Genomic DNA, 25,596 nt, shown 5'->3' with positions numbered 1-25,596 from the left:
AGTGAAAATCACTTTTTGTTATTAGCAAATCCCCCACCCCACCATATCTTTCTCTCTCTCTCTCTCTCTCTCTCTCTCTCTCTCACTTGCTCTCTCTATCTCCATCTCCTTCTATCTCTCTATCTCCCTCTCTCTCTGTATCTCTCTCTTGTTGGCCTGCTCACGCTAGAGCACGTCGATCTGACGTTCTCCGTTCTCCAAATCGTTCCTCAGGATGCTCGGTGAAAGCAATGGCTGAGTTTTAGATTTGACCGTAGCATAATATATCACTGGAAAAAACAAAAATACCCTTATAACATTTACTATGTATAACTAAGCATTGTATCTATTAGTTTCGATACATTTGCCTTTATGAAAACCTGTTTATAAATAGTGCTAAGAGTTTTTTTACAATAAATAAACTTTTTTATTACATGTTTCAAATTTTACAATACATTGGAAATTTAAGCACGTCTCATGGACGTAGATGACATAGTCAAATATTGTTTTTTTTTATGATATCAAAGATTTTACGTGGCTATTTTATTTTCGGCGTATCTCATATAACGGTAAATCAATCGTTTAAAGGTGGACTGTTGTTAAGAGAAGATTCAACATAACACACTATTTAATAAAATAAAAAAGGTTAAAATAAACAAGTTTATGCTTTACTATGTGTTGAAAATGTTAATGCGTCTCCTGAATTTTATAAGTGCTTTAATAAGGCTCAAATAACTTATGTAGCTAAACCGATAACGAAATTTTGTTGGCTGGGTTTACCTGAACAAGCGCCATCTATCGGATTATACAAGACGCAAACCTTTCTCAATCCATAAATTTTAACGAAACTTGATACAGCAATTTATTTGATTAACTTTCAAAATAGCTATTTTTGTACAAGTAGTTTGTACTCATATCTGAATTAGAATTGATTCATTCTATATCTTACAGAATCTAACAAACATTCAAATTTTAAATGCAATCTTTCACTGCCCTTAGTTTCGTTCAAACCTAGCGTCCGTTTTGACGTTTGTTTCGTTAAATAATTTTGCTTTCACTTTCTCCCTCTTTTTCTTCCACTACGAAACAGCTGGTTTTGTTTGTGTTGCAGCGATGAGCAGTTGTTGTTTGATCCGGTGCCGGGTAACAGTGAAGAAAAAAAACTTCCAATTGTACATTTCCGCCGTCATATCAGTGTGTGAAGAAGCATAAACGGTACGGTTAAAAGTGTTTACCAAAAACTACAGAAATTAAGATGGTTGAAGCTGCATTTCGGTAAATGCGATTCCAGGTGATAATGGTTCAGTGCAGAGAGATTGCAGTGCTAAATCAGAAGTCATGAGGAATTGTATACAGTGCAATTGTGCAGCTGCCACGTGGCTTTGTTATCAGCAAGGGTGCAACGAAAGCGTTTAGAATGCTTAGGAAGGTGCTTCTTTATTCGAACACCACAGACATAGTAGAATACTCATCATCTTTGTGTTTTCCTTATCATGGTTTCAACAACAACAACAACAAAACTCATTTCAATCTTCGGCAAGATTATCGTCCATTCAAAATGATGACGCTCAACAACAAGCGCCCATTTTACGCAAGAATCGAACCGTAGAGAAGAATTCTTGCAACGTCACTGTGCAATCGCATCTTCAAAGTTCTAGCGATTGGATAAAACCCGAACTGCCTACTGCGCCACGCCACAACCGCAGCGTGTCTGGGTCTGGTCCGTTGAGCACACGTTGAACGTGCGGAAGGGAACCGTTTGGAAATGAGCTTTTTATGTCAGTGCGCACATTACAGCGAACCACGGAAGGGAGGAAAAAAGCCAGCACGGTAGGCACAGCGTAAAGTTAAACCACCGTGATCACAACAACTGCAACTGCTTAAGAAAAAGCGCTTCCCCTTTCCCCAACGCCGCTATTAGCGTCCTCCTGGAGGGGAGGAACAAGACGCGAATAGAACGGAAACTTAATCCATTGGTAATGTATCACCGTCATCCATCTTCATGTGCGCGATTCCACGCCTTAGGAAGTGATTTCGGTACACGTAATTGGCTTTCCGCCGTTTGGACACTGCAGACTGGCTGACTGACTGGCGGTCGTTGCGTTTTAAACAGGGGAACAAAAAAACAAATCCGTCCCCATAAATCCAATTAATTGTGTCTTGCTTGCCCACTTGCCTCCTGGTGGCGTCGGTGGCGTCTGCCCAACTTTGACGTCAAACACCGTTTCCAAAGATGTTTGCCAACAGTTTGCTGCCCATTCTTGCCATAATGATGAGGATGATGACGATGAAATAGGTGGTACAAAAGGAAATTACACATCGATGCGGGTTATCCTTTTATCACACAGCAGTGTTTGCAACATTGTTATCATGATGATTTCTTGTTATCATGATGTCTTTCTTGCATCATGGTGCAGTGGAAGGCTTAATCTTCCCGCGGGCTCGATTCGATAAAGACTGACTACATTTTAAGAGATAAAAGACAAGAAATATAAATACAAATAAAAATAATCTAAAATACAATTCAATTAGCAATTCGAATTTATAATTGTAAGTTACATCTTTTCCGTTGTTGAAAGTTAACATTCGTTACATCAACGACAAATGTATTCCAAACTCTCTGCTTCTCCGTAACTGCTTCCCTCGTTGTGTTATCGCACACTTTTAGTCTCTTATCTGCCTTTTTTTTTAACAAATTTGAACCGAAAATCCTTCACCGAGGCGAGAGAGTGCGTGTGAAGATCACGGTCCGTCACCAATCCGGTCTGGTCGAAGTTCGATTACATAAGCACACCCTCAAAACGGGAGATGAATTTTAGTTTGGGTTTTTGTTTATCAGCTCCCCGGTAAACAGGTTTGGCGGAAGGTGCAATGTCCACCCTTCGGAACCTAAACACAACCAAAGACGGTTAAAAGCGTTTGGAAAGGTTTTGCTCTAACGATGTAAAGCTTGCTTGAAGCGTTTTGAGCGATCCGCGCGCGAAGCATTGGCATTGGAAGATGACGCTACAAATAAGTCGATACTTGCGTCGATAACATCGCAAACACGATCGGGCTAGAAGCTAGAGAAGAAGCACTACAAACAAATGGGAGAGATAGAGAGAGAGAGAGAGAGCAATGAGAGGAAAAAAGAGCACCCGTCTCGTCTTGCTAATGACTTTAACCTTCACGCGGCCATGCGTGTTGTACCTGAAAATCTCCAGCCCCACGGCAATAATTGTTCAATTGTACCCGAGTGGTGGCGAGATTTCGTTTTGCAGCTAACGGAGAGCACAAGCAAGAACACACAATGCCTCATCTTGCGACTTTGAGGAGAAGAGTCTTGGGAGTCTTGGCAGGCATGGGTAGGCAAGCAATCGTTCGCTTCTCATTTCGCACGTGAAGTGGTCTGCTGAAGCAATAATAAAGCATTTTCGGGGCCGGTGCGGTGAGGCTGTGGCGGCAATGATCTTGCAATGAGGCTGGGTGTGAAACATGATCTGCACAACGCTGTTGATGATGCCTTTGCTAGCTTAAATTGTTATGCAAAAGCTCTTTTTTCGATGGTTTCAGCTGGCACCCTATAGTTCAAGGTTGCTGCAGAAGAGGTTGCCGAATTTTCTTTTCATGGTAACGTGACTGTAAAGCATATTACGAAAGCAAAATTTTTCTTCATTTACTGAAATTAAAAAAAAAATAATAAATTGTTCAATACCCTTAAGCAAAATAATGCCTGCTATCTTTGAACAAATCACAATCACGGTAAACACTCAGCCTCAACCTCCCCTCCAACTTCAAACGCTCTTTCCCTGGTTCTTGCTCAGTTCGTTTCCTGTTTGTCCAGCTTGTCAAACAGAAAACTCTTAGCGCACGATCCTCACAACAATACGCAAAAAAAGTCCAAAGCTTATTTTTCACCTCTTGCTGCAAGCGGACATCCCAGTGGATGGTGAGTTTTTGTGTCGTTTGCTTTTTTTCTCTCTCTCTCTCTCTCTCTCTCTCTCTCTCTCGCTCTCACCGCTCCCATTGTCTACCGCACCGCGCTTACGATCGGGTTCGTCGTTTGCGTCACGTTCAAGTCACCGTGGACGGGGAAAATATTCAACGTGCAAACCTCCAAAACCGACCCCATCGGCGAGCCGAAAAATCGAATTTATTCATCCCCACTCCACACGCGTGCGGTAACGACGACGGTTTCTGGTCGGTGCGCTTGTGCGCAAACCCCGTGTGCAGCGTACGGTCGCGCGATCATATGACGTTGAATCTTCGACCGGGACGGTGCTCATGTTCCCGTGGCTTTCCAGTTGAGGTTGTGCGGGCGTGTGCGTGCTAGGGTAGCGAACCATTTCTTGCTGCACGTGTTCTTCGTGGCCGTCGGGTAGCGGAAGATTGTGCGTGTATGTGGGTGTGTGTGTGCCCCGAATTTGTGATTTGTGACAAGGGTGGGAGCGAAAGTTATCCAGCAGTGAAGAATTCCAAAATTCCTCAGACCCTTGATCGCGGTCATCCAGCTGCATAACGGGAGTCGTGAAATTTTTCGAACCGAAAGCAGGCTGTGTGTTACTCTTCTTTTTTTCTCTCTTACTCGATATTCAAGTGGCCGAGTTTTGGTGCGCAATTTTGATTGCAGTGTGCTTCAGTGGTTCAGTGCGTCCAACCAGTGTTTGTGAATCCCAGTGAGAGCTAAAATCAAATTGAATTCCAACTCACAAGATGGGTCTGGTACTGTTCATCGGACTGCCCGTCGGGCTACTGTTGGCCATCTTTTTCTTCACGAAATCATCGAAAGAGATGCCGAAGAACTGGGCCCAGTTTGTGTGCGAGGTGCGGATGCAGATCTGTGGCTTCCAGGGCCTTCTGGACGATTTCATCATGCGACCGCGGAATAAAGTCGGTAAGTAGTCGGTAGGTTTTGGGGCGGGGAGATCGAAAGATTCTCGCTTGCTAAGCCCATTTCCATGGGGGGAGGTCTACGCTTTGCGGGAATGGCCGGTAACAGGTTTCCGTTAGATTTGGGGGGCTTATGCGATGTCGTGTGTGTGCTTATGGTGTGTGTTGTGTGGCAATCGGTTCGATACCTCGAAACTTCCACGAAAAGTAGTAGACGCGTGCTGCCAAGGCTGCCCAAACGAACGGTAGACAATTGTACAACTGGCGAGAGATCGTGTGCTCTGTAAGAGTATTTGGAGATCGAAATTTGAAATTATGTATGTAGGCACCGGACACTGTAGCCATTACTCCCTTGGACGGAGGAATTGGAGACGAAAGAAAAGTGAAAGGATTGTCGTGGTCAGAGGTTGTCCAGTGTCAGCCTGTTTTTTTCTTTCTTTCTTTCTTTACACCATCCCCCAATATGATCATGAATTACGATTATTTTCGATTGACCCTGATGCTGCTAGGGGTAGTGCTCGGCAGTAAGTACTTCATACGTTGTTATGGCTTGTTTTGATTGTGTTTATTGGCTTCACTACTCTTTATTGAACTTTAACAGTGCTGTAATGTTAATGGTTCTGTTTGTGGGGTCTTATTTATTGTTTTATTGCCTAATGAAAGGTCAATATAAAATGATTGATGGATGGGTTTTGTTTTTTTTTTAATTTTTATTGATAAATAAATATTAAATCTCATTTTTTTAGAGGTTATTGTTAAACTGTTGTACGCAAATGTTAATTAAACGAAGGTCAAAGTCATACAGAAACGCAGGCTCATTGGTGCGCATCGTTCGAATTAGCATCGCTTGTCATTTCTACCAAGGTTTGATTTAATGTTTTGTATTTATTGTATTTATTTATTCAATGTAAAAAGCCTTTTCATGTCAAGCTGCGTTGGTCGGTTGGTTGTATCAATCTGACATTGAAAATGGTTTGTTATCTACACAATAAATTAAAATAAATAAATAAAAAAGTATTATCGTCTACATATAGTCATGAATGCTACCAATGAAAGCACTATTGATGAACAACTCTATAAATTTACAACAGCATATTCTAGCATTGTAATAAACAATTGTTATCATCATATTAGCATCAGACATAAATTGGTTTACCTTAAATACGTTAAATAACGTTTTGCAAAACGGCAGCTGCAAGATTCGCTCCATCCAAAAGTAGTGGTCGACAATTGGCACTAATGAATGCTGACAAAATTTCTATTCACATGGTATTAACCGTCATCGTCTTGTTCATCTAAAAAATCCTTAATAAAACATTTTTTTTTTTGTTGGAACTTTTCAAAGAAAACAATGGACAACATTTAGGTCCATAAATTTTCTGTCAAATTATTGTTATGAAAAAAAAAACAGTTTAAACTGCTCGAATGGGCAAATAAATAAAAGGCTGTCATGCTGGGCAACTGCAAAATGCAGCCCATTTTGCAGCCCACTAAACGGTAGGAACCCTAGCGAGGTTTTAGGAGATTGTCTTTCAACAAATTTATATGATTAAACCAAAATATATTTTTTGTGCTTAACAAATAGTACAGTCTTCAACTTGCAAGACTTAACAACATGCTCGCAATGGTTTCTAGACCCGAATGGACCGTGCTCTCATACATACTATCCTGCTATGGTGATTAAGAAGTCACTGAAAACCAAGTCCATTAATTTGTGGAACAGGCCGGCTTTGACCAACAACGGTTGCTGTGCCAAAGAAGAAGATGAAGAAGGGGTCATTATGGATAAAGAGAGCTTTTAGCAAAACTAATATGTAACCTTAATTATGTGAGTGCCAAATAAAACCACAAAAGAAGAGAAATGTGAGAAGATCTAATTGATATGCTTAATCCATTGTTTGACAAAACTGCGGCTTTTACTTTGCAACAACTTTGCAGTAGTTAGAGTTATTGGGTGGTCTTTATCGTACAAAATGTGCGTAATGGTATGGTGTTTGCTAGTCTGATACCTAATTAAATTTTTATGCATTTAATTAGGGATATTAGTGCTTATTTACATCTAATGGACCAAACATAACAGTAATTATCACAATGCATCGAGTGGCTTTAAAAGGCATTTACTTTGAGTTGGCAAAAATGCCACAACTCAATTACTGTTCATTTTCCAACGCCGGTAGCTACATTAAACTACAGTGTGAAAGCGTTTATAGATTTAATTTCTGGAAGCGTTTTCCAACCAAAACGCCACTGCTTTTTGTGGTTTTGTTCCAGGCAGTGGTTAGGTAGGTGACGAACAATCTATCAATACCAATCAACCCTTTTACAACGCACAGGTTGTGGCTATCAAAACAGGGGCAAAAGGTAACAGATCCCGCGCTCATCCCAGTGTGCAGATAATTCGATGAACAATCGTGATTCTCTTCCCGGGCCGAAGAGTTCACAATCAACATAAATTACCCCAGTGGGCAACCGCACGGGCGTGGTACAACAACAATCAGCAAGAGCATAACGATCGGGCTCTCTTCCGCTCTTTCCCACCCGGCTATTGCGTTCTGGAGCACGTCCACGCGTCGTCACCGAGTGAATTGTTGCTGCTAACTACCGGTTGCGATTGCATTTTCTGATTGTGGGCTTGCTAATGTCAGCTAAAGGGGACACGCATTTCAGTTACATGCGCGTTACGGCGTGATGATACAGATGCATTAGTTGGCCGTGGGCGCGTGTTTGCATCACGAACCGTTGACATACGTACCACGTACCAGTAAAGCCCAGCGTCCATCGGGCAGCTAGTGTTAATAGCTTTTTAATTAGCTCCACTGTTCGACGCGCAAGCTGGGTTTCCCGGCATCCCAATCTACGCTCAAATGCGTTGAAAGCCATGTCCCTGCCTTATAACGCATCATCCTCCACAAGTGTGGCCCCGTCGGGAATGCTTTTAGTGTGGGCATTTTGTGTGCCACCATTTAGTGCCGGTAATGGTTAAAGCTGTGCCCCGTTAGTGCCAGTATAAAGTGATCCGGGGTTTGCACCTAATCGAATGCCTCAATCAGAGCTGCATCCGGTGTGTACGGGCGGCCAAATCGCTGCATTCTCCCCCACGTGAGTTGGGTTGAGTTGATGCATTACGAATGCTGCAGGAAGGATGCACATTTGCAAAAGTCAGCCAGTGTGGACGTAATCAACGAAGATGCAGACGCTGCAAACCCTTTGCCAAACGGTCACATTGTTCAGGTTTCAGGGGGATGCGATCGGAAAGGTAGTGTTACACGATGGGATGGGTTCGCTGCTGAGTGCATTCTTGTTTGCCGTCGGTCAATAAGTATAGACCCCGTGTGTGTATGTGTGTGTGTGTGTATTTGCCGTTCGAAGATGCACAAACAATCCATCCATTACCGATGGCCGAACCGGAACCCTTGACACCCTGCTGGCCGGCGGGGATGCATACATGGCCAGATTGCACGTATGTGTTTGTATATGAGAGCGATGCGTTATACAAACGAGTGGTAAATAGCCATCGGGCTCAAACAGTGTCCGGATTCCTCTGCGAACGTCAATCGGTACCGTGTACCAATCGCTCTAATCTAATACGTTCAAATGCATTACCGTGCTGTTCGTGATTTGTGTTCGGTACACACTTTAGTGAGATTGTATTCTGCTACGATGGTTGTCCAAAGACTCTTTCTCAGAAAAAGGAAGAGGATTTCTCGGATAAGAGGACTTACAAAGTAATGAAATATACTAGCTGCTTTATTGTTTTGCAATAATCAAACATTAAACAATTACAGGTGCCACATAAAAGGCATTTTCAAACCGTTCAGACAATCATGGAAATTTAGAGATAGAGAAATTTCCTTTACAGTAAACATTGGAGATAGAGGACTTACCTTGGATTTGCGCAAGGAATCATTTTGAGAAGGCAGAGCGATTAAAAAAGTAGTCTTAAAACAGGCTTAAAGAGTTGAAGGTTCATAGCCCGGATATCAAATCTACGCAAGGTTCAGAATTTGTCTTACTCATCTTTCGAAGAGTCAACAAGTTATTCAACTAAGCGGTCTACACCAGCATATACAAGCTTACTGAACTTTTTACTGACTACTGTACTCAGGACTAGTGCAATTCAGTCATTCCGACGGGATAAGTGATTGTTTAAGGTCCTGCTATCTTTACATGAATCGAACTTTTTACCAGGTTGCCACGCATAGTCTAATGATGCACCAGAATAATAACATTCTCAAATTTGACTCAAATTTATCTTGAGTTAGTGTAAAACGTGACCTTGGAGTTTTGATGACGACAAACTTACTGTAATGCTACACTATGACAACCTTATCAACAGCGCTAACAAAACATTATGCTTATTCTTGAAATCAACAAGGGAATTAAACGACCTGCATTGTTTCAAATCTTTATGTAATGTTCGTTGGTCTGACTCTAATGTTAGAATATGGTTCAATGGTAACATGTCCGCACATGGCCGTAATAAACAATAATGAGATGGTCCAGGAAAAACACACGATTCGCTTTCAGGAAATTAGGTTTGACAGTCGCATCCTCGTTAACCTGCTTCAATCAACACTGATGCTAGGAACAATTTAAATGAGAAACAGGAACAATTTAAATGAGAAACAGGAACAATTTAAATGAAAAACAATAGTTTCAATAGCAAAAAATCGCTACATTTCACCACCACAACACGGATAATTGTAAACCAACGTTAGTAAAACATATCTAATCAGCTTCCGAAACCTCATTTAACCTTAACACCTTCCATACACTCCATTTTCAGCTGCATCTATTTATCATTGAATAGAAAACAATCAGAACACATAGATTCAATCGCCCCATATTGCATATCTGCACCATAATCAAGTATATCCGCAAGCAATTGCGAACGTTTATCAGCAGCTGGCCGGTGTGTTGGTCAAACAATTTAGCTCCCTCACTCCCTCGCTGCCATTCCCAGGGGTTGGTTAATTCCAGGGATGGGTTGACCCCAACTACTCCCCTCCCGTAACACCATTCATCCTCCGCACCACCGCCAATCCGATCGGGGTGAAATCTTCAGATACGGGTGCGAATCTCACCCCTTTATTGAGCCCATTATTGGGTGCCGATAGGCTGGATAAACAGTGAAGGGAAACAATTTCCCGGCTCAACGATATGGTTGAGCCGACAGAAGGGTCTTGCATAAGTAGCGTCGATCCCTTCCTCCCCTGTACACCCTCTTTTCACCACCAGCATTGCAAAACCAGCTCCAGGACTCCTGGCACAGTCGGTGCGCATTCTGAATTATGACCGGCGCAACCAACAAACCCGTCAATGGTGGCAAAAGAGCGTGATTTATCATTTTCCCGGCCATACGGGTGGCTCCTGCTTTTGGGTGGGATGGGAGAGTTGGATCAAGGTTGGAGGGCGAACACCCTTATCGGCGACGCAATCGACACGGTTATGCTAAATTGGGTTTTGCAAATGAGGTTAAGTCCATCGAAACGATGCGTTACGGCGCAATTGGGTGGAAAAACGTCGGTGGAGGCAGCCACACATACATACTGTGAGACCATACACACACTCCCTCACACACATACGTCAAAGAATCAGCCGAAAAAGCAGCCGGAGAAGGGTTGTCGATATGTTGCCAGTGCGCCTCGTTCTAGCCGAGTGTGCATATCGTCGAAATGCAATTTGCGGAATGTTTTAGCATCGGTGGTTTTTGGCGGAAAACGCTCACCGATACCTGCTACCTTGCTCGTAGGTGCCTGTGTAGGTGAGGCTGTGTGCAGTCAAGCGGTCAAAAAACCCATCTCGCCACTTCAATTGGCAGCAGCAAAAAGCGCAACGAGCATACGGGATTTCCACCGCCCCCACCCCCAGAAGACCAATACGTTGTGTTTTCAACTTTTAGCTTGGGCCGAAATTTCTCTCCACCACCATCCAAGGCGGTGAAACATTTGCATTCAGACGTTTTAGCTTTTTTTCCTGCCCTTCCCCACCGGTTCTGCGTGGTATTCTAAATCCCTGGCCCGTGTGGGAGATAGCGTATCGGTTAAATTGAAAAACTGCAAACGATTTATATGCAGTGGGGGAAAACTGTTCGCTCTGAACGGTTTGCAGGGCAGGATTTTGGTTGATTTTTAAGGAACATTGTGGGCTTCTAACAACCCTCGTTGTTCGTCTCGGTTATACCAAAACAATCGCATTGAAATCAAAGTGGCGCGATGGTTTCAGGTAGTGAAAGGATTTTGCTTGCTTATTTAGTACATGCAATGGGTGTATCTTGCTTAGCTTACCCTTTCTATACGGTGTCATACGCAAATATAAGACTAAAAATATAAATAATAACGTCTACCAACTAAAAGCTGTGAATTTTAGATTATGTTTTGAGGTTCGTAGAATTTTGTGATCGAAGCTGTTGTTAAAGATGGGAGAAAAAAATAAACTCTTCTCGAAAAAAAAACAGAGGAGGATGGGGCGAAATTGACACCCTATGCATTATTTGACATGAAGGATAAATTCCAATGCACAAGTTGTGTTGTGGTTAGAAGTGTTTTATTAATAGCATGTAAGTCTGTAATTAAACAAGAAACAAGAAAAATACCAATTAAGATTTAATAGCAAATTGATGGATTTTTACACTTGGAAAATCTTCTTCTTCTTCTTTGGCTCAACAACCGATGTCGGTCAAGGCCTGCCTGTACCCACTTGTGGGCTTGGCTTCCAGTGACTAATTGATTCCCCCCATAGCAGGATAGTCAGTCCTACGTATGGCGGCGCGGTCTATTTGGGGTTTGAACCCATGACGGGCATGTTGTTAAGTCGTACGAGTTGACGACTGTACTACGAGACCGGCTCACACTTGGAAAATAGGCTGTATATAATATCGCAGGGATGTGTGGAATATTTAAATGGCTTCTTCTTTTGGCTCAACAACCGTTGTCGGTCAGGTCAAGAGGCCTGCCTGTAGCACTACTTGGGGGCTTGGCTTTCAGTTACTTATTGATCCCCCCATAGCAGGATAGTCATAGGGGGCATAGTTTACATGGTATAAAAAATATATGGCATTTCTATATAATCTATCTGACCGTTCAGTTAGACATACAGCGACAACGTCGAAAAATAGCTCTAAATTTCACTTTGTGTAGATCAAAGTAGCTCATTTGACTCAGTCAACCAACTTGTTTTATATTTGAAAACACACAAAAATAGGTTGAAATGTGTTCAAATCTAATTTTTTGTGTTTGGCATTAATCTGGCTTGTAAAAAAACTAGATAATTCGATTATTTCGGATGAAGCAAAATTGTCCCGCGCCACGAGTAGCTCTGTTTGCAAAATTGAGCTACTTTTGTTCGCGCGCGACGTCTTCGCGCGCGACGTTGTCGCTGTATGTCTATTTGGACGGTGACGAAAGAAAAGAAATTTAATGCATCCTTTTATTAATAAAGCAAAAAATGTATAAAAATTATTCACGTGGGGCAAAACTTGATAAAAAGCGTTTGATAAGGCTACGGTGGTGTATTTGTCCATCTTTGGAAAAATTGGAAGGTTTTGTCGATAGTTTTCATTCATATATAAAGAGTAAAATCATAGAATGCTGTAAGAAATAATTGTGTAACTAAGACAACTCAAAATAATATTCAATAACCTGCTTAACAAGTCCGTTTAGCCCTGTTTTCCCCTCAATATATTTTCTTTAGCATGTTGGTAGCCTTATTTTTGGCATGATTAATGGGTAATTTCAGTTATATTTACATCTAGAACAAACAAATAATGAGCTGTAGGGGAACGTGAATCAAAATAGTTGGATGAAGCCAAATGGTCACCTGCTTTACTGGCAAACGAACACGTTTAAAATAACTTCTAATGAATGAAAAACATAAAATACAGTGTTTCATAATCTAAGATTTGTAAAGTTTCTAAAGCGAATTCAATATAATGGTTTAATGCAATGTAAATAAAAAAAACTGGAAATTCAAAATATTTCGAATCAAGTGCTATATCCAAATACACACTAAATAATGTCAACTACTAAACAATTTGCATAACTTCTATGCAAAAGACTTTTTTCATAGCAAAATAAACAACACCCAATCGTTTGCCATCTTTTGTGCCCTAGCAAACGTTACCCTCTCCACTATCAAAGATTTGTGCATCGGGTAATTGTATACTTTTTAATCGAACCGTTCTGTAACAGCGCAATACAGAAAAGAAAACTCGCCTTATCCATTAGCGTGCGGAGAGCTAGAGCAAAGCTAAAAGAAAGCACACAAAGGGATGAACGTAGCGCAGATTTAATTATTCGATAGCAGTGGATGGGGAGAGCCTTGCCTGCAGGACAAGCATTCATTCCAATGCACGATTTGTTTAGTGCTTCAGGCTATATTCTCACAAGAGTGTATTTGTAATTCCACCTTTTTCCGATCCATCGGAACTGCTACAACGACTAGAATGCATTTTGCAGGCTGCTGCATTTGCATGCACTAAAAGTACCCTCTCTTTCTCGGGGCTGTTTGTATTTGCAGGAACGAGGTGGATGCCGGTGGCATCGGCAATGAAGTCCGTTCGTCCCAGTCATTAAGGTTTATTGTGATGCCAAAAAGCTGCTCGATGCTGGAATGCTTTTGTACACATTTTAACTCACTCATTTGCAAAAGCGGAAATACCTTTCCACTTTTGTAAAACCCGCAAACAACAACCAACGCTCATTTATCGTGTCGTCGGGCGCTTGGAATGCTGTTGCTCGATGCATTTGCTTGGGCTGGTTTCCCCGCTGGCGGTGTGTGGTGCTATCGAAGTGATTGGAATTCTTTTTCGATTACCGTGAACAAATTGCCCCCCACAACCCGCCTCCAAACCCGCGGTGGCGCCTACGCCCCTACGAGCATAATTGATTGAATCAATTTTTCATCTCCATGTGCCTGGTCGGGACTCTTTTAGCGCTGCACGTGTTGCCATGACAAACGCAACAACAAAAAAAGCATGACGTCAGCACACACACACACACACACACAAAAAGAATTGCGCCACGAGAGTCCCGAAATAATGACCAAACCTCAGTGTAAATCAGTTCCGTTGCTCCCTACGGGACATTCGAAACACGATCCATTTTCCGATTGGCGCGTATCCGATCGGTGTGTGAGACATGAATTTCAATGATTAAACAATCATTTGGGACCGGCAAGCCCCGACAGTGCCTTTGTGAGCTTTTGTAGATGAGGGTATGTGTGTGTGTGTCACCAACGTTAAATGCAAAATTAATTGCACAATTTTCTCCCGGTGGTGTTCGTCGTATCGTTCGTAGCGCTTTTTTTGTGTTGCTTTGGTTTCGTTTCATTTCGTTCAAATTTGACACCGGAACACGGAACTGACTTTTGCCTCTTCGGCTGTCGCCCGGTTGGCGATGTTGGCGCATGTTTCAACATGCCTGCAAGAGTGTGTGAGAGAGAGAGAGAGAGAAAGAGCACCCGTGAATGCTCTGGTTCATTAAGAGACGAGGTCACAAAGCTCACACATACACACAATCACCTGGCACACAGGCAGGCAGACAGGAAGATTGAGCCAATTCCCCCAACGCGCACGACACACAGCTCGAGGGCACATACCGGAAGCGAAGCGAACAGGAACCACGACCATTACCGACCGCTTTTGGGAGGGGGGGGGGGGTTGTGGTGGATACAGGAAGGGTGCAGCTTTCCCCGGGTTTTTCCACTTTCCACCGGAAACCGATGAAATGATCCTCCAACGGAACCACACAATACCACACAATCCCATGGCAATTGGCATGGGGCAACGGTTGCACCGATTTGCCCGGGAACGCTCCCCTCACACTCGGTCAGATGGGATGGGATGGGTTGAAGGGTGGGGACCATCTCCACCGTGCCTGATAGCAGGAATATTATATGTATCGCTGGCAGGCAGGCAGCACTTCTAAAGCAAATTAAAGCCAGTGGCCAGCCGGTGACTTTCTCTGCTGGCTCGCTCGCTCCTCGCTGGTCGCAACATGGACATGGACACAATTTGCCTCTTTTAAATACTCGCAGTGAGTGTATGTATATGTGTTTGTGTGAGCGTTTTTTACAAGCATTGGGGACATGCAAGCTTCTCGCATTTACGGTACCGGCTTATCTGCCTCTTTTTTATTCTTATTTCATTGCTGCTGCTGCTGCTAGACCACTTTGCGCTCGGATGCAATTTCCGGATGCTGCATCAAAGACCGAGGGTATTACTTTTTGCATCCCAGGGCCTCCCGGTAGGCTCGGTAATGTGCTGCAATCGTGCCGCGTGCCCGACCAGGGATTTGGTGGTGGCTTCGGCAACGGCTAATCTTAATCGAGAAGTAATTAGGGAATTCTTTGGACATCATTTAAATCGAATGCAAGCTTATGGTTTGCTGGGGGTTTTCTGTTTGCCTTGTACAGTTTCAATGCGGTCGCTGTAGTTTGTGGTGACTGCAAAATGGGGCCTTTGTACGAAGGGGGCTTAGCTTTTCAGCAGGAAAATGCATTTCAGTCGCGTGAATGTTTTAGAAGGATTTTCTATTCCTGTACGCTGATGGATTATGGGGAGATCATTAAGTGTGGAATTGTTGCAGATCTGAGCGCCGTTAGATAAAGCGTGTAGCTAAATTGGTACATTCTAGGCGATGATTGAATTGCATTGTGGGAGAAAATACCAGTGTGATGAGAAATGATGGAATGACGCTTTTGCCTGCTATTGAATAGAGTATTGTATTGATTCAGCAAGAGTTCAGCGTAGCTGGGAATTTGTTCAGTCTACCTATGTACATTATTGTATTGGTTAAAAATAAACAGAAAAAAGCTCTCATATGGCATCGTTCATCAATCTTTCGTACGTTGTTTAATGTGCTTATGTTCATCATTCGGTAACGTTACAAGATAAAAGCTAGAAAAGTAGATGTTGCGGATTTAAAAGTAAATTTAGTTGCAAATAGTCTAATCTCCCGAGTCATCGCTTTTGCTGCATCGCATATCTATATGGTGCATAGGTCTAGAGAGGATCTACGGGTTGTTCAGCATCGCTCCATGTCAGCTGAATTCAACACTGTTTCAGATTGCTTTGAGTTTATTCTTTCAACTCAGTGCTTCAAAGAACGGCCGGGTTTCTGCCGTGGCCGGAGTGAACTGTTATAAAAGGCTTGATTTTGCTATGTAATAGTTTTACCCATCTTTATTAGACCGTATGATCCGTTGAAGATTAATTAATAAATAATAGTGACATCAATAATTATCTAACAGTGTCACAAGAACATGAGCAATCTATTTTCTGCTCTGATTTCACAAATGAGATTTAGTGAGACACAAATTTGCCTGATATGCCTCATCTAAAACTAAAACCTTGTGTTCGAACTATGTTCTTCTAATGTTAAATAATTAATTCCATGTTTTAATCTGCCAAATGAGCCTAATTGATCAAGCACAATGAATAAAGAACAGAAGAGCTTAAGTAGCATCATAAAAAGCATAAGCATTTAAGAGTAGAATGTAAAATTAGTTAAATACATAACTTTGACGTTTTAATTGTCAACCAAACCGTATCTTTCCTTCGCACATTATTTTTGAGTGCACTGAAAAAAGGTGTTAATACACTTGCATTAAAAAAATCTTCAAATATTCCTTCCTCCCATCCACGCGAAAGTTCATAAACAACGCATTAAATTCATACGGTATAGCAGTACATTTTCATCGTACGCCGTATAATCCACAAACTTTTGTTAGTCCATTTCTCCCCCAAAAACCTCATTGAAATGCATCGATGTAGACAGACAAAAAGAAGATTATTAAAACTATACAACCCAGTGCCGCCGTGGAACGCGCATCGAACGCGCATCATCGACACCAAATTGAGACTTATTTCCTACCGCCCCATCGGGAAAGCAAAAAACACAAGCATTGTGCGAAATTGGCACTGTTGTCCATTGCCATTTTTTGTTGTTGTGGGGAAAGTGGAAAAAGAAAATGCCAAAACCTTAAAGCCAGTCAACAAAACGTCCATAAAAAAACACAAAATGGAAATGAATGTTGCATTTTAGGCTTCGAGAGGCTGCTCAATAGAAAGGCACAGAATAGTTTTCACCTGTACCAAAGAAAAAACAAAGAAAGACGAAATAAGTGAAACCATCATGCTGCGGTATTTAATACCATCCGATCTGTTTCCGCCAGAAATCATCCCAATAGTGACTATTGCAATATTCCTGCGCTGCTGCTGCTGCTGCGGCTGTTAATCCCTTACTCATCATTGCATTTGCAAAAGCGTGGCCGGTACCTCGAGGTCGGTATCTTTAATTTTTCACAAAAATTAAGCTCCGTTCGGCACACGCGCTCGCAACACACGTCTCTGCACCTATCCCTCAATTATTTGGTTCAATTACCATTGCTCAAGTAAAACGGCCTACAAAAAAGCACACAGACACACACATACCCACTTTCGATGCAATACTGTCACCCGGTTTTGGCGCCCTTCATTTGCACGTGTGGCACACCGTGTCGCTGATGCCATCGTGATCACCGTTTCGCCTCTCCTCTTCGTAGTGTGGAATTAAAATTTTAATTTTCCACGCTTCACAATATTGATCAGAGCTTTCCTTCTTTTTTCCAAAGCGCTGCGTGTGGGTGTACGAGGCGCTCACACGATAAAGCATCGGGTGATAACAAACAACCCGAAAAAAGGGAGGAAAAAATCGAACAAAAAAAAGAAAAATCCATCACTCCATTTGCGCCAACGCCGGGGAGTTCGAATTTTTGTTAGGGCGAATGAGAGGGAATTTATTTGGATTCAATTATAAAACCGGTATAACCAGAAGGGAGGTTGTCGCATCAGGCATTTCTAGCACCATCTGGTGGGCCCGGGGCTTGTTTTGTGGTTGCGTGTCAATGCTGCCGGTGTCGGAGGATTCCAACAGGCCGCGCGAGCGCACCGAGGGCACAAGCTGGCGACGAACCATTGCTATTTTTAATCAGTGCCAGCAGCTGTTGCTGCCATACCTGCTACACCCTTTTTGATTTCACCTGGATGGGGTGCATAAAAAATACAAAAAAGGAGACAAAGAAACTGCGCAACCCAGGGCAACCTGGCGGGGAAGCATAAAGACATTCAGAATGATATTAAACGCGCCTCAGTCGTGTTGTTCGTTCTTCGTGAAGCCTGAAAGATAGTGTGGAATGTGTGATGAAACATTTGAAGCTTTGCGTTGCCGGCCAATATCAAACACTTCCAAGACAGTCTGGTAGTCAAATTTATCATTTGATTCATTTTTTCCCCTCTCTCTCTCTCCTATTCGCAGAACTGTACAAGCAGCCGGGAAAGATTGCGCTCATCACCGGTGGCAATCGTGGCATCGGGCTGCGCATCGTCAAGAAGCTGGTCGAGTGTGAAATCGAAGTCATCCTTGGTATGTGTAGCGAAAACGGCACCACAACAAGCTTTCTTCAAATGATTCCTTTTGCTTTATTCTTTTCTTTTTGGCATGCTGCTGTGCAGGTGTACGCAATCCAGTCGATTCCCGGAAAGCGGTAGAGGCATACCTGGAGCATGCCAAAATCCCGGTCAGCAGCTGCAAGCTGCACTACGAGCAGCTCGACATCGGCAACATGAAGTCGGTGCGCGAGTTTGCCACCAAGATTAGGGCCAAGTTTGATAAAATTCATCTGCTCATCAACAATGGTAAGTGTGGTCTTGGCTAAACCCAACAGTGAACCGCACTTTTAAAGTTCTGCTTTTATTTACCCCCGTCAGCCGGTGTTATGAGCGTGCCGTTTAAGCTGACCGACGAAGGCTACGAATCGCACATGGCCATCAACTATTACGGCCACTTTCTGCTGACGCATCTGCTGCTGCCCCAGCTGCGGGCCGCCGGTACGGCTGAGTGTAAGGCGCGCGTCGTCAATGTGTCGTCCTGTGTGCACAAGATTGGCGAAATTGATTACAACGACATTAACAAGGTGTAAGTCCAACATTTATGTGCTATTCTTTGGGTTTTCGACTCTTAGGTTTGGTCCAACTCCAGGAAAATCGGAATCACTAGTTCCGTCTGGAGTCGGCTGGAGTAAGAATCGCCTGAAGTCGAGGTCGTCCAGAGTTGGATTCATCTGATGTCGTAGTTATCCGATATAAGAGTCGTCCGGAGTCGGTCAGAATCAGACTCAAACTAGATACGGAGTCGCCTTGAGTCGATCAATGTCTGGCTGGTATTTAATTATGCTAAGTTTTTTCGTCTTTTGTTTTGCGCATGCACTGCATAAACAGGCCAATTCCCGCCGATTTCGGATTCCAACTCCGGATGACTCCGATTCCAGTTGACTCATGTTTTGGCCGATCGCAACACCGGACGGCTCCGATTCTGGATAACTCCGACTTTGATTTTGTCTTCAAATGACCTCGACTCCGGACGACTCTGACTCAGAGCAATTTTGACTTCGACTTCGACTCCGGACATATCCGACTCCGGACGAATCTGACTCTGGATGACTTCCACTTCAATTTTAACTCCGGCTCCGGACGACTTGGATTTCGTACGACTTTGACTCCGATTCCAATTCCAGACGATTCCGGACGATTTCGAGCGGCTCCGGATAATGCTGTTCGGAGCTACCTTCCGGAGTCTGTTCTGAAATTTTCGGATTCGAATCAGAGTCAACTCTGAATTTTTATCAACTCTACCCATCGCTATTCCACACAGTATTTAATTTTTATTTTTAAACGCTCACAATTATAATATCATTATTTAATTACTCTTCCTTGCGTGCAGTAAAAACTACTACCCAGCGGACGCGTACAACCAGAGCAAGCTCGCCCAGGTCCTGTTCGCCAAGTACACGAACCTGATGTTCGAGGAGGAGGGCATGCCGGTACTGTCCTACTCGCTGCACCCGGGCGTCGTCAACACGGACCTGTTCGAGCACTCCAGCACCAACTACATCCCGTGGGTGCGGGCGCTGCTGTTCAAAAACCCGGAGGAAGGCTCCCGTACCGTGGTGTACGCGGCGATCGCACCGAAGCTGGAGACGCGCGGTGGCTGCTACCTGAGCAACTGCCGGGAGGCGGGCAGCCACCGGTACTGGAACAACTCCGTCCAGTGTGAGAAGCTGTTCAACTTCACTTGTGATACGCTCGGCATCGATGATTTCTTCTACAAGGGGAAATAACATCCCCGCAGGGTTGCTAACGGGTACATTCCCTTATTTTTGCGATTCCTTCCACTGGTAACATCATGTATTACCTTACATCACGAAAAAGCTGGCGGGAAAGATTATTTTTGTTTTGTTTTTTCTACATCTTTCTTTTTGAAAAACAAAAATGAAAACTCAAGAAACGTTTCTGTAAGAAGTAAGTAATGTTTACAAGTTTTTCTGTTTTGTTATTATTATGATAACATAAGTAATATCCGATTTTAAAGCCACGAAGACAACATGTCTTCTATGGGTAGATAAAGCAATTACAGCTAATTAGAATTTTAAAACGCAAGAAGGAACTAATTTTATGGTAAAGCTTCTCCGGGACTCCTTCTTCACCTACTTCACCAACCCACAGCAAAAAAAACAGGGATACAAAGCAACAAGGCATGCGAGCAAAATGGGCAGCGCCAACCAATATTTGGCTTTCGCATTAAAGGGGTTTGATTTTCTTTCCGAGCCCGAGCAATTTCCTGGAAGCGAGTCCCTCGTCCTGGTCGTGGCCGTTTAAAGCTCATCGCTACCTCACCGCCGCAGGCACACCTGTTTAACGTGTTTGCATAGGACGTGTTCGGATTAGGGTTGGAGGGAGGGGTTTTTTGTTGTTCTGGAATTGCCCATCGCACAAAACCCCCTTGGTTACCTTACCTTGCAACGTAGCATTTCCTTGGGGATCGTTTTTTCGGTTCAGTTCTTTCCGAGAATCAAGGCCAACACTGGAAAACTGATTTCGAGTTCAGTTCATATTCGTTATATTTTAACATCATCAGCATTCGGTATTATTATCAGTTTTTGTGTTCTGCCGTTCCGTGTATATGTGTTTAGTTTACAAGCGCACAATTGTAGTGTGTTTATGTGTGTCTGTGTGTATGTGTAATATTCTTATGTGACACACTGTTGTGTGTGTGTCACACTGGTTTGGCATGCTGTTTTTTAGTTACGTTTAGTTCAGTATAGCTTATTTTCTTTATTTACAATCTTTTTTTTGTTCTTGCCGCAACATTAGAAAAAATAACGTACTTCCTCCAATGATGCAAGAGAAAGCGAATGTAAGGGAGAAGAGAAGAGATGTGAGAACTAAGCAAGGGAGCAGGATAATATCACAAATAACACAAAGTTAGGGAACGTTTCAATGTAGCGAACTGCTCGCCCTTCTCGCACTACCGTGAAGCGGATCATACAACGTGTGTGCGTTTTTATCGTGTGTATCGTGTGTTGATTAGCTTTAGCTTTTTGATTCCGAAACAACACCGTATTGTCCTTTAGTTCGCACAGTCTAACAACAATAGTAACCACCTAAAACCGGTAAATCGATGCCTCATTGAATAGGATAGGTCTTAACGCACGCACCAAACTCTCGCTTTACTCGGCAAACGCCAGCTCGAATTGATTTCTATCTATTTGTGCGCCTTTGTGTGTTTATTTTACTGTTGTTTTCTTTAGAGCAGCATATAACATTCACTTTTGTCCAATATTAACATGCGTACCGCTTTCTTCATGTTCAGAGGTTGTGCCTATCCCTGCACGTCCCCTTTTGTAGTGGCACACACATTTGGCAAAATAGAGATCCGGGTCCAATGGGTTCCTGTGCCTGTGTCTTCTTAGTGCTGTTTTAGTTCGAATGTAATCTTATCCTTTCTCTTTTCTGACTAAACACACCTTTCTATCCTCAGCTAGCATATCGGTTTTTTTTCTTCTTGTTCCTCATCTTGGTTCATTTTGCAATGTCAGTAACAAAAATCGTTCACATTCTTCGATACCACCGTCCCTGCCGCAGGGTTGAAAGGGGATGGAACGGGTTGTAAGCACCTGCTGGGTTGTCCCACCCGAACCCTCCCTGAATTTTCTCTGGCATCCGATTAAGACCGCTTGTTGAGCGTAACAAGATAGAAAGGGAGATAGAGAAACGAGAAACAGAGCGAGAGTGGAAGATACTAAGCTACAGGAATGGGAACGAAATGGGGGCGACCATCGTTTCTATGCTCCTAACGTCATCCAGCGGTCGGAGTATTCTTGCAGTCCTTTGCAATAATACACCACAGGACAGGGGTTTTGTTTTTGCTTTTTTTTTGTTTCTTTCCTTTTTAGAGTATATTTTCCCAACGGCAACCATCGGACTTCATTTGGTGTGTCTCCTCTCTGTTGGCTGAATGAAGTGACGCTCCGGTGGTAATAAAGAAGCGGTTCCTGTTTCCGGTTGTTGCGTGTAGCGCTACGATCTTCATCTACTTCCCTCTCATGTTAGTTGCTAGGCCGTCGTCTTTTCTAGAGTGTGTTTGTGTGCGTGTGATAGTGGTCGAACGAACTTCTGCTCCTTCAGCTGAACAGGATTACGAGCCATGCATCTGCCATCGGCGTAGCGTTACCAGCAGTAGCTGGCCGATGTGGAGCAACGGTATGCTGCTGCCAGCCCAAACCACAAACCGCAACCGGTGAAGTTCTGAAAGAAAGCAAAGCAGTGGGATGCGTGCTTATGTTAGAAGTAAAGGTGACGACGGAACGAAACACAATACTCGCGCGGCCTCCTGATGAAGCAATGGAGGCGGCGGGCGCATTATGTTACCCAGGGACAGGGAACGCTTCGCAATGAAGTGCGGAAGACTTTATTGGAACGGCACAGTAGTAGTAGCAGTAGTAGTTCGGCAGCTTGCCTCCCGTTGGCGGTCGTTGTGGTGTACGATGCGTCGTACCGCACAAGCTGGGTTAATATTGTGTAACCTGAACCAGATGCAGAGTTTGGGTGGGATGATGGGTAGGGAGCCGCAGCTGATAGTAAATTGAACAAAATGGCTTACTACTTGCGGTGGTCGTAGTGCGTCATGGTTCGTTTGTAGGACTTTTTGCTGTTACTTCAGGTTGAAGCTGGTGCTAATTTCTTGGTTTTAATTTCCTGTCGAGCCATGCTGAAAGGGGATTTGCTAGAGCGATAGAGCGATCCTTTGTTTATTTCGAACTGTAAATCAACACTTCTTGAACGACAGATTGAATTTGTTCTTCGTTTGCTAGAAGCTATTCATGATAGAGGATAAAATCTACAGTACATGTCAATCAAATCGGATATTTGAAGAGATTTTCATATACACTTCGTAAAGTCCACAGTTATACCAATAGCAATTAAATTATGGAAATAAAATAAAGAAAATTGATTTGGAGGGAGCTTTCAATTCCAGTCACACGGATGATAGCAAATTTAAAGAAAAGCGTGTTAAATCAATTTGAAACATTCCCAGTACATAATGCATCAACTCGGAGTTTTGAAAGCTAAACGCAAATTCAGGTGATTTCATAACTTATAGATTTGCCAATCAAAAGTGGATTATTATGCAGCTGAAATACTTTGCAGGTTTTCTAAACTGAAAAGCAAATCCTCTGTTTTTAGTAACTCGCCTTAAGTTTATTAGTTTCTGACTAGTAGATACTGTATCGGTTACTGGAACGACACAGGATTACGATTTGATCTTTGCTTAAGGCAGATTCAGGATAAATTCTGGAATTGGAGTAAACTGAAGATCAGCTTTTGCAACGATGTGGGTTCAGGATTAGTTCCAGATATCGTATGCGATCAACATCAGCTCAAGTACTGGTATCGGTTATGTATAAGCTCTTGGACTGACAGAGCCTCAGGGTATCAAGAGTCCTAAGCGGTGCGAAGAGTGGAGGTCCTAAGAGCATGGTTAAATTGCATGGAGGGTGGCAGCTCAGGGTTCCTTATCATAGGGCCATCAAAAACACAGGGCCCCTTGCAGTCGTCCAGTCCGACGGATTTGATCCCTCTTTTTTCATAGAGACTTTGAGCCAATTGGCCTCAATTGCCTCTACATTTAACCCCTCTGAGGACCTGAAGATATGTGTTCGATTTCAGTTCGAGAATATTTATTGGTTCTGCTAAACCTCTAGAACAAATATGGATACAGGATCAGTTGCTGAGCTGGTATTGATTGAGAATTAATTTTCTCTTGACATATCCCTTACACTTAAGGGACACCTGAGGAACACGTTGCCAAGCCTTATAATCGGACCAAACTAGTCGTTCATAAAAGCAAATCCTTGCATTGTGTACATTACAACCATTCCTTCACAACCGCTTTGTTGATGCATCTTTCAGTAACTACAAATTAGCACATGATCAATTTTTCAACCACTCTCTGTGTCATCCACCTCTACCCAGCAAGAAACTTGTCAAAAACCGCACAAACCCCGGGAGATAGACAGCACGATTCAATCAATTATTACCACCAAGACTGCCGGGGTCGTGAGCTTTTGCAACAACATTGGCAATTGCATAACCAGCAAAGTGTGCGTGTGTTTGTGAGTGTCAAGGGAATAACAGGGAAATATCGACAGTCCCTCCAGACGGTGCCCTTTAACCTGAAGAGGGCAATTAGCTCGATTGCTGTGCAATTACCGCTGCTTCCTACCTTGCAAATGGATTGCGTTCTTTGTACGTCCCAGCGGACAGCCAGACATGGGGAAGCGATTGATTCCTGGGGCTTATCAACTTTATGACGCTGGTTTCATCCAGTGGGGTGTGGGGGACAGTGACTGAGCCCAAGTGACACAAGTAGCGGTTTAATAATTCACCAGAGAATCGTAAAGCTCCGGGCTAAAAACTGTGACCTATCAAGGAATCAATCGTTCCCTGCCCCTGGAGGCTCGTTCTCAATCGGGTTTCAATATTTGATCGCCAAACGACAGCGGTGCGTGCTTACCTAACCGGGCGGTGCCACTGTTGTAGAGCAGGTTCTCGTTCAGCAGCTCCTTGAAGTCTAACACATTCATTATCTCGTCCGAGTCGACCGCGTTCGACTGCTGCACCGTCAGCACCCGGGTCGAGCTGGCCGTCGGTCGCAAACGGATGACGGACGGTATCTGGGGCCGGACCGTATCCTTCGAGCTGGCCGTACCGGCCACGGCCGACGAGCTCGGCTGTTGGCCAGCAGTCGTCGTCACCGTCGTCGTCACCTTCACGCTCGTAGCCTCCGGTGTTGTCACCGGAACCGTCACGGACGGTGTGCTGCTGGTGGACACTTTCACCGTACTGCTGCTGCTGCTGGTACTGCTGCTGGTGTAGGCAACCGTGCCGAACGGATCCAGGATGGAGTTTGACTCCCCGAACGGTCTGCTATTTACATCTACGCGCGCACACACACACGGGCACACCAAAGAAAAGATGAAAAATCGATATTAGCTCATTAAATTCCTGTGTTTTTAACCAAACGGTCGCGGCGAGAGCACACGCACCTACGAACACGGTTTCCTTCGCCCGGCGGTACTCGGTCCCGGGCACGGCCAGCATACATTTGATCACATCGTCCGGCTGCAGCGACTCGTACAGCACGAGCTGAACGCTGACCGAGCTATCGTACAGCCCGTCGGCCACCGGGATCTCGTAGACGGTGCCGTTCTCCAGCCGATAGTCGTTGATCCACAGCGACAGCTCGGGCGCTGGGAAAATGCCGTACACGCTGCAGACGACCGTCACCAGGTCGTTCAGGTTGCGATGGTACTTCAGCACAAACCCGGACTCGGGCACTGCAAAAACCAACACGACAAAGAACGACACAC

At 43.7% G+C, this 25,596-nt stretch overlaps 2 protein-coding genes across 7 annotated transcripts in view; one reads left to right on the top strand and one right to left on the bottom strand.

The window, feature by feature from the left end:
• Nucleotides 1–1,069: 1,069 nt before the first annotated feature.
• On the top strand, nt 1,070–20,189 carry LOC120957186 (dehydrogenase/reductase SDR family member on chromosome X). 6 transcript variants are annotated; one of them, XM_040379247.2, is made up of 6 exons: nt 1,070–1,194; nt 4,556–4,852; nt 18,144–18,251; nt 18,341–18,523; nt 18,596–18,803; nt 19,608–20,189. In XM_040379247.2, exons 2-6 carry the CDS (start codon nt 4,672–4,674, stop codon nt 20,002–20,004), a joined length of 1,077 nt encoding a protein of 358 aa, XP_040235181.2. In that variant the 5' UTR covers nt 1,070–1,194; nt 4,556–4,671; the 3' UTR covers nt 20,005–20,189. The 6 variants fall into 6 exon arrangements, with proteins under 6 accessions (XP_040235181.2, XP_040235185.2, XP_049464476.1 ...); XM_040379251.2 differs by having other exon boundaries at nt 1,070–1,254; XM_049608519.1 differs by having other exon boundaries at nt 1,070–1,270.
• A 105-nt stretch (nt 20,190–20,294) lies between these two features.
• LOC120957185 (uncharacterized) overlaps nt 20,295–25,596 on the bottom strand; it is a 37,425-nt gene continuing 32,123 nt past the window's right edge. Inside the window, exons 4-6 of the mRNA XM_040379245.2 lie at nt 25,273–25,563; nt 24,741–25,163; nt 20,295–22,471 (exon numbers count right to left, since the gene is read on the bottom strand). Of these exons, the coding sequence (XP_040235179.2) occupies nt 22,362–22,471; nt 24,741–25,163; nt 25,273–25,563 (824 nt within the window). The 3' untranslated portion in view covers nt 20,295–22,361. The remainder of the gene's footprint in view (nt 22,472–24,740; nt 25,164–25,272; nt 25,564–25,596) is intronic.

This window comes from Anopheles coluzzii, chromosome 3, assembly GCF_943734685.1.
Source record: "Anopheles coluzzii chromosome 3, AcolN3, whole genome shotgun sequence".
Lineage (NCBI taxonomy): Eukaryota > Metazoa > Arthropoda > Insecta > Diptera > Culicidae > Anopheles > Anopheles coluzzii.
The sequence above is the reverse complement of the archived record's forward strand: the minus strand, read 5'-3'. Positions and strand labels throughout refer to the sequence as shown.

Bases quoted from the DNA above. Each gene is read 5' to 3' on its own strand.
- LOC120957186 (XM_040379247.2), top strand. From the start codon at position 4,672: ATGGGTCTGGTACTGTTCATCGGACTGCCCGTCGGGCTACTGTTGGCC. The intron at 4,853-18,143 runs GTAAGTAGTCGG...TCCTATTCGCAG, and splicing joins GCGACCGCGGAATAAAGTCG to AACTGTACAAGCAGCCGGGA. The intron at 18,524-18,595 runs GTAAGTGTGGTC...TACCCCCGTCAG, and splicing joins TCATCTGCTCATCAACAATG to CCGGTGTTATGAGCGTGCCG.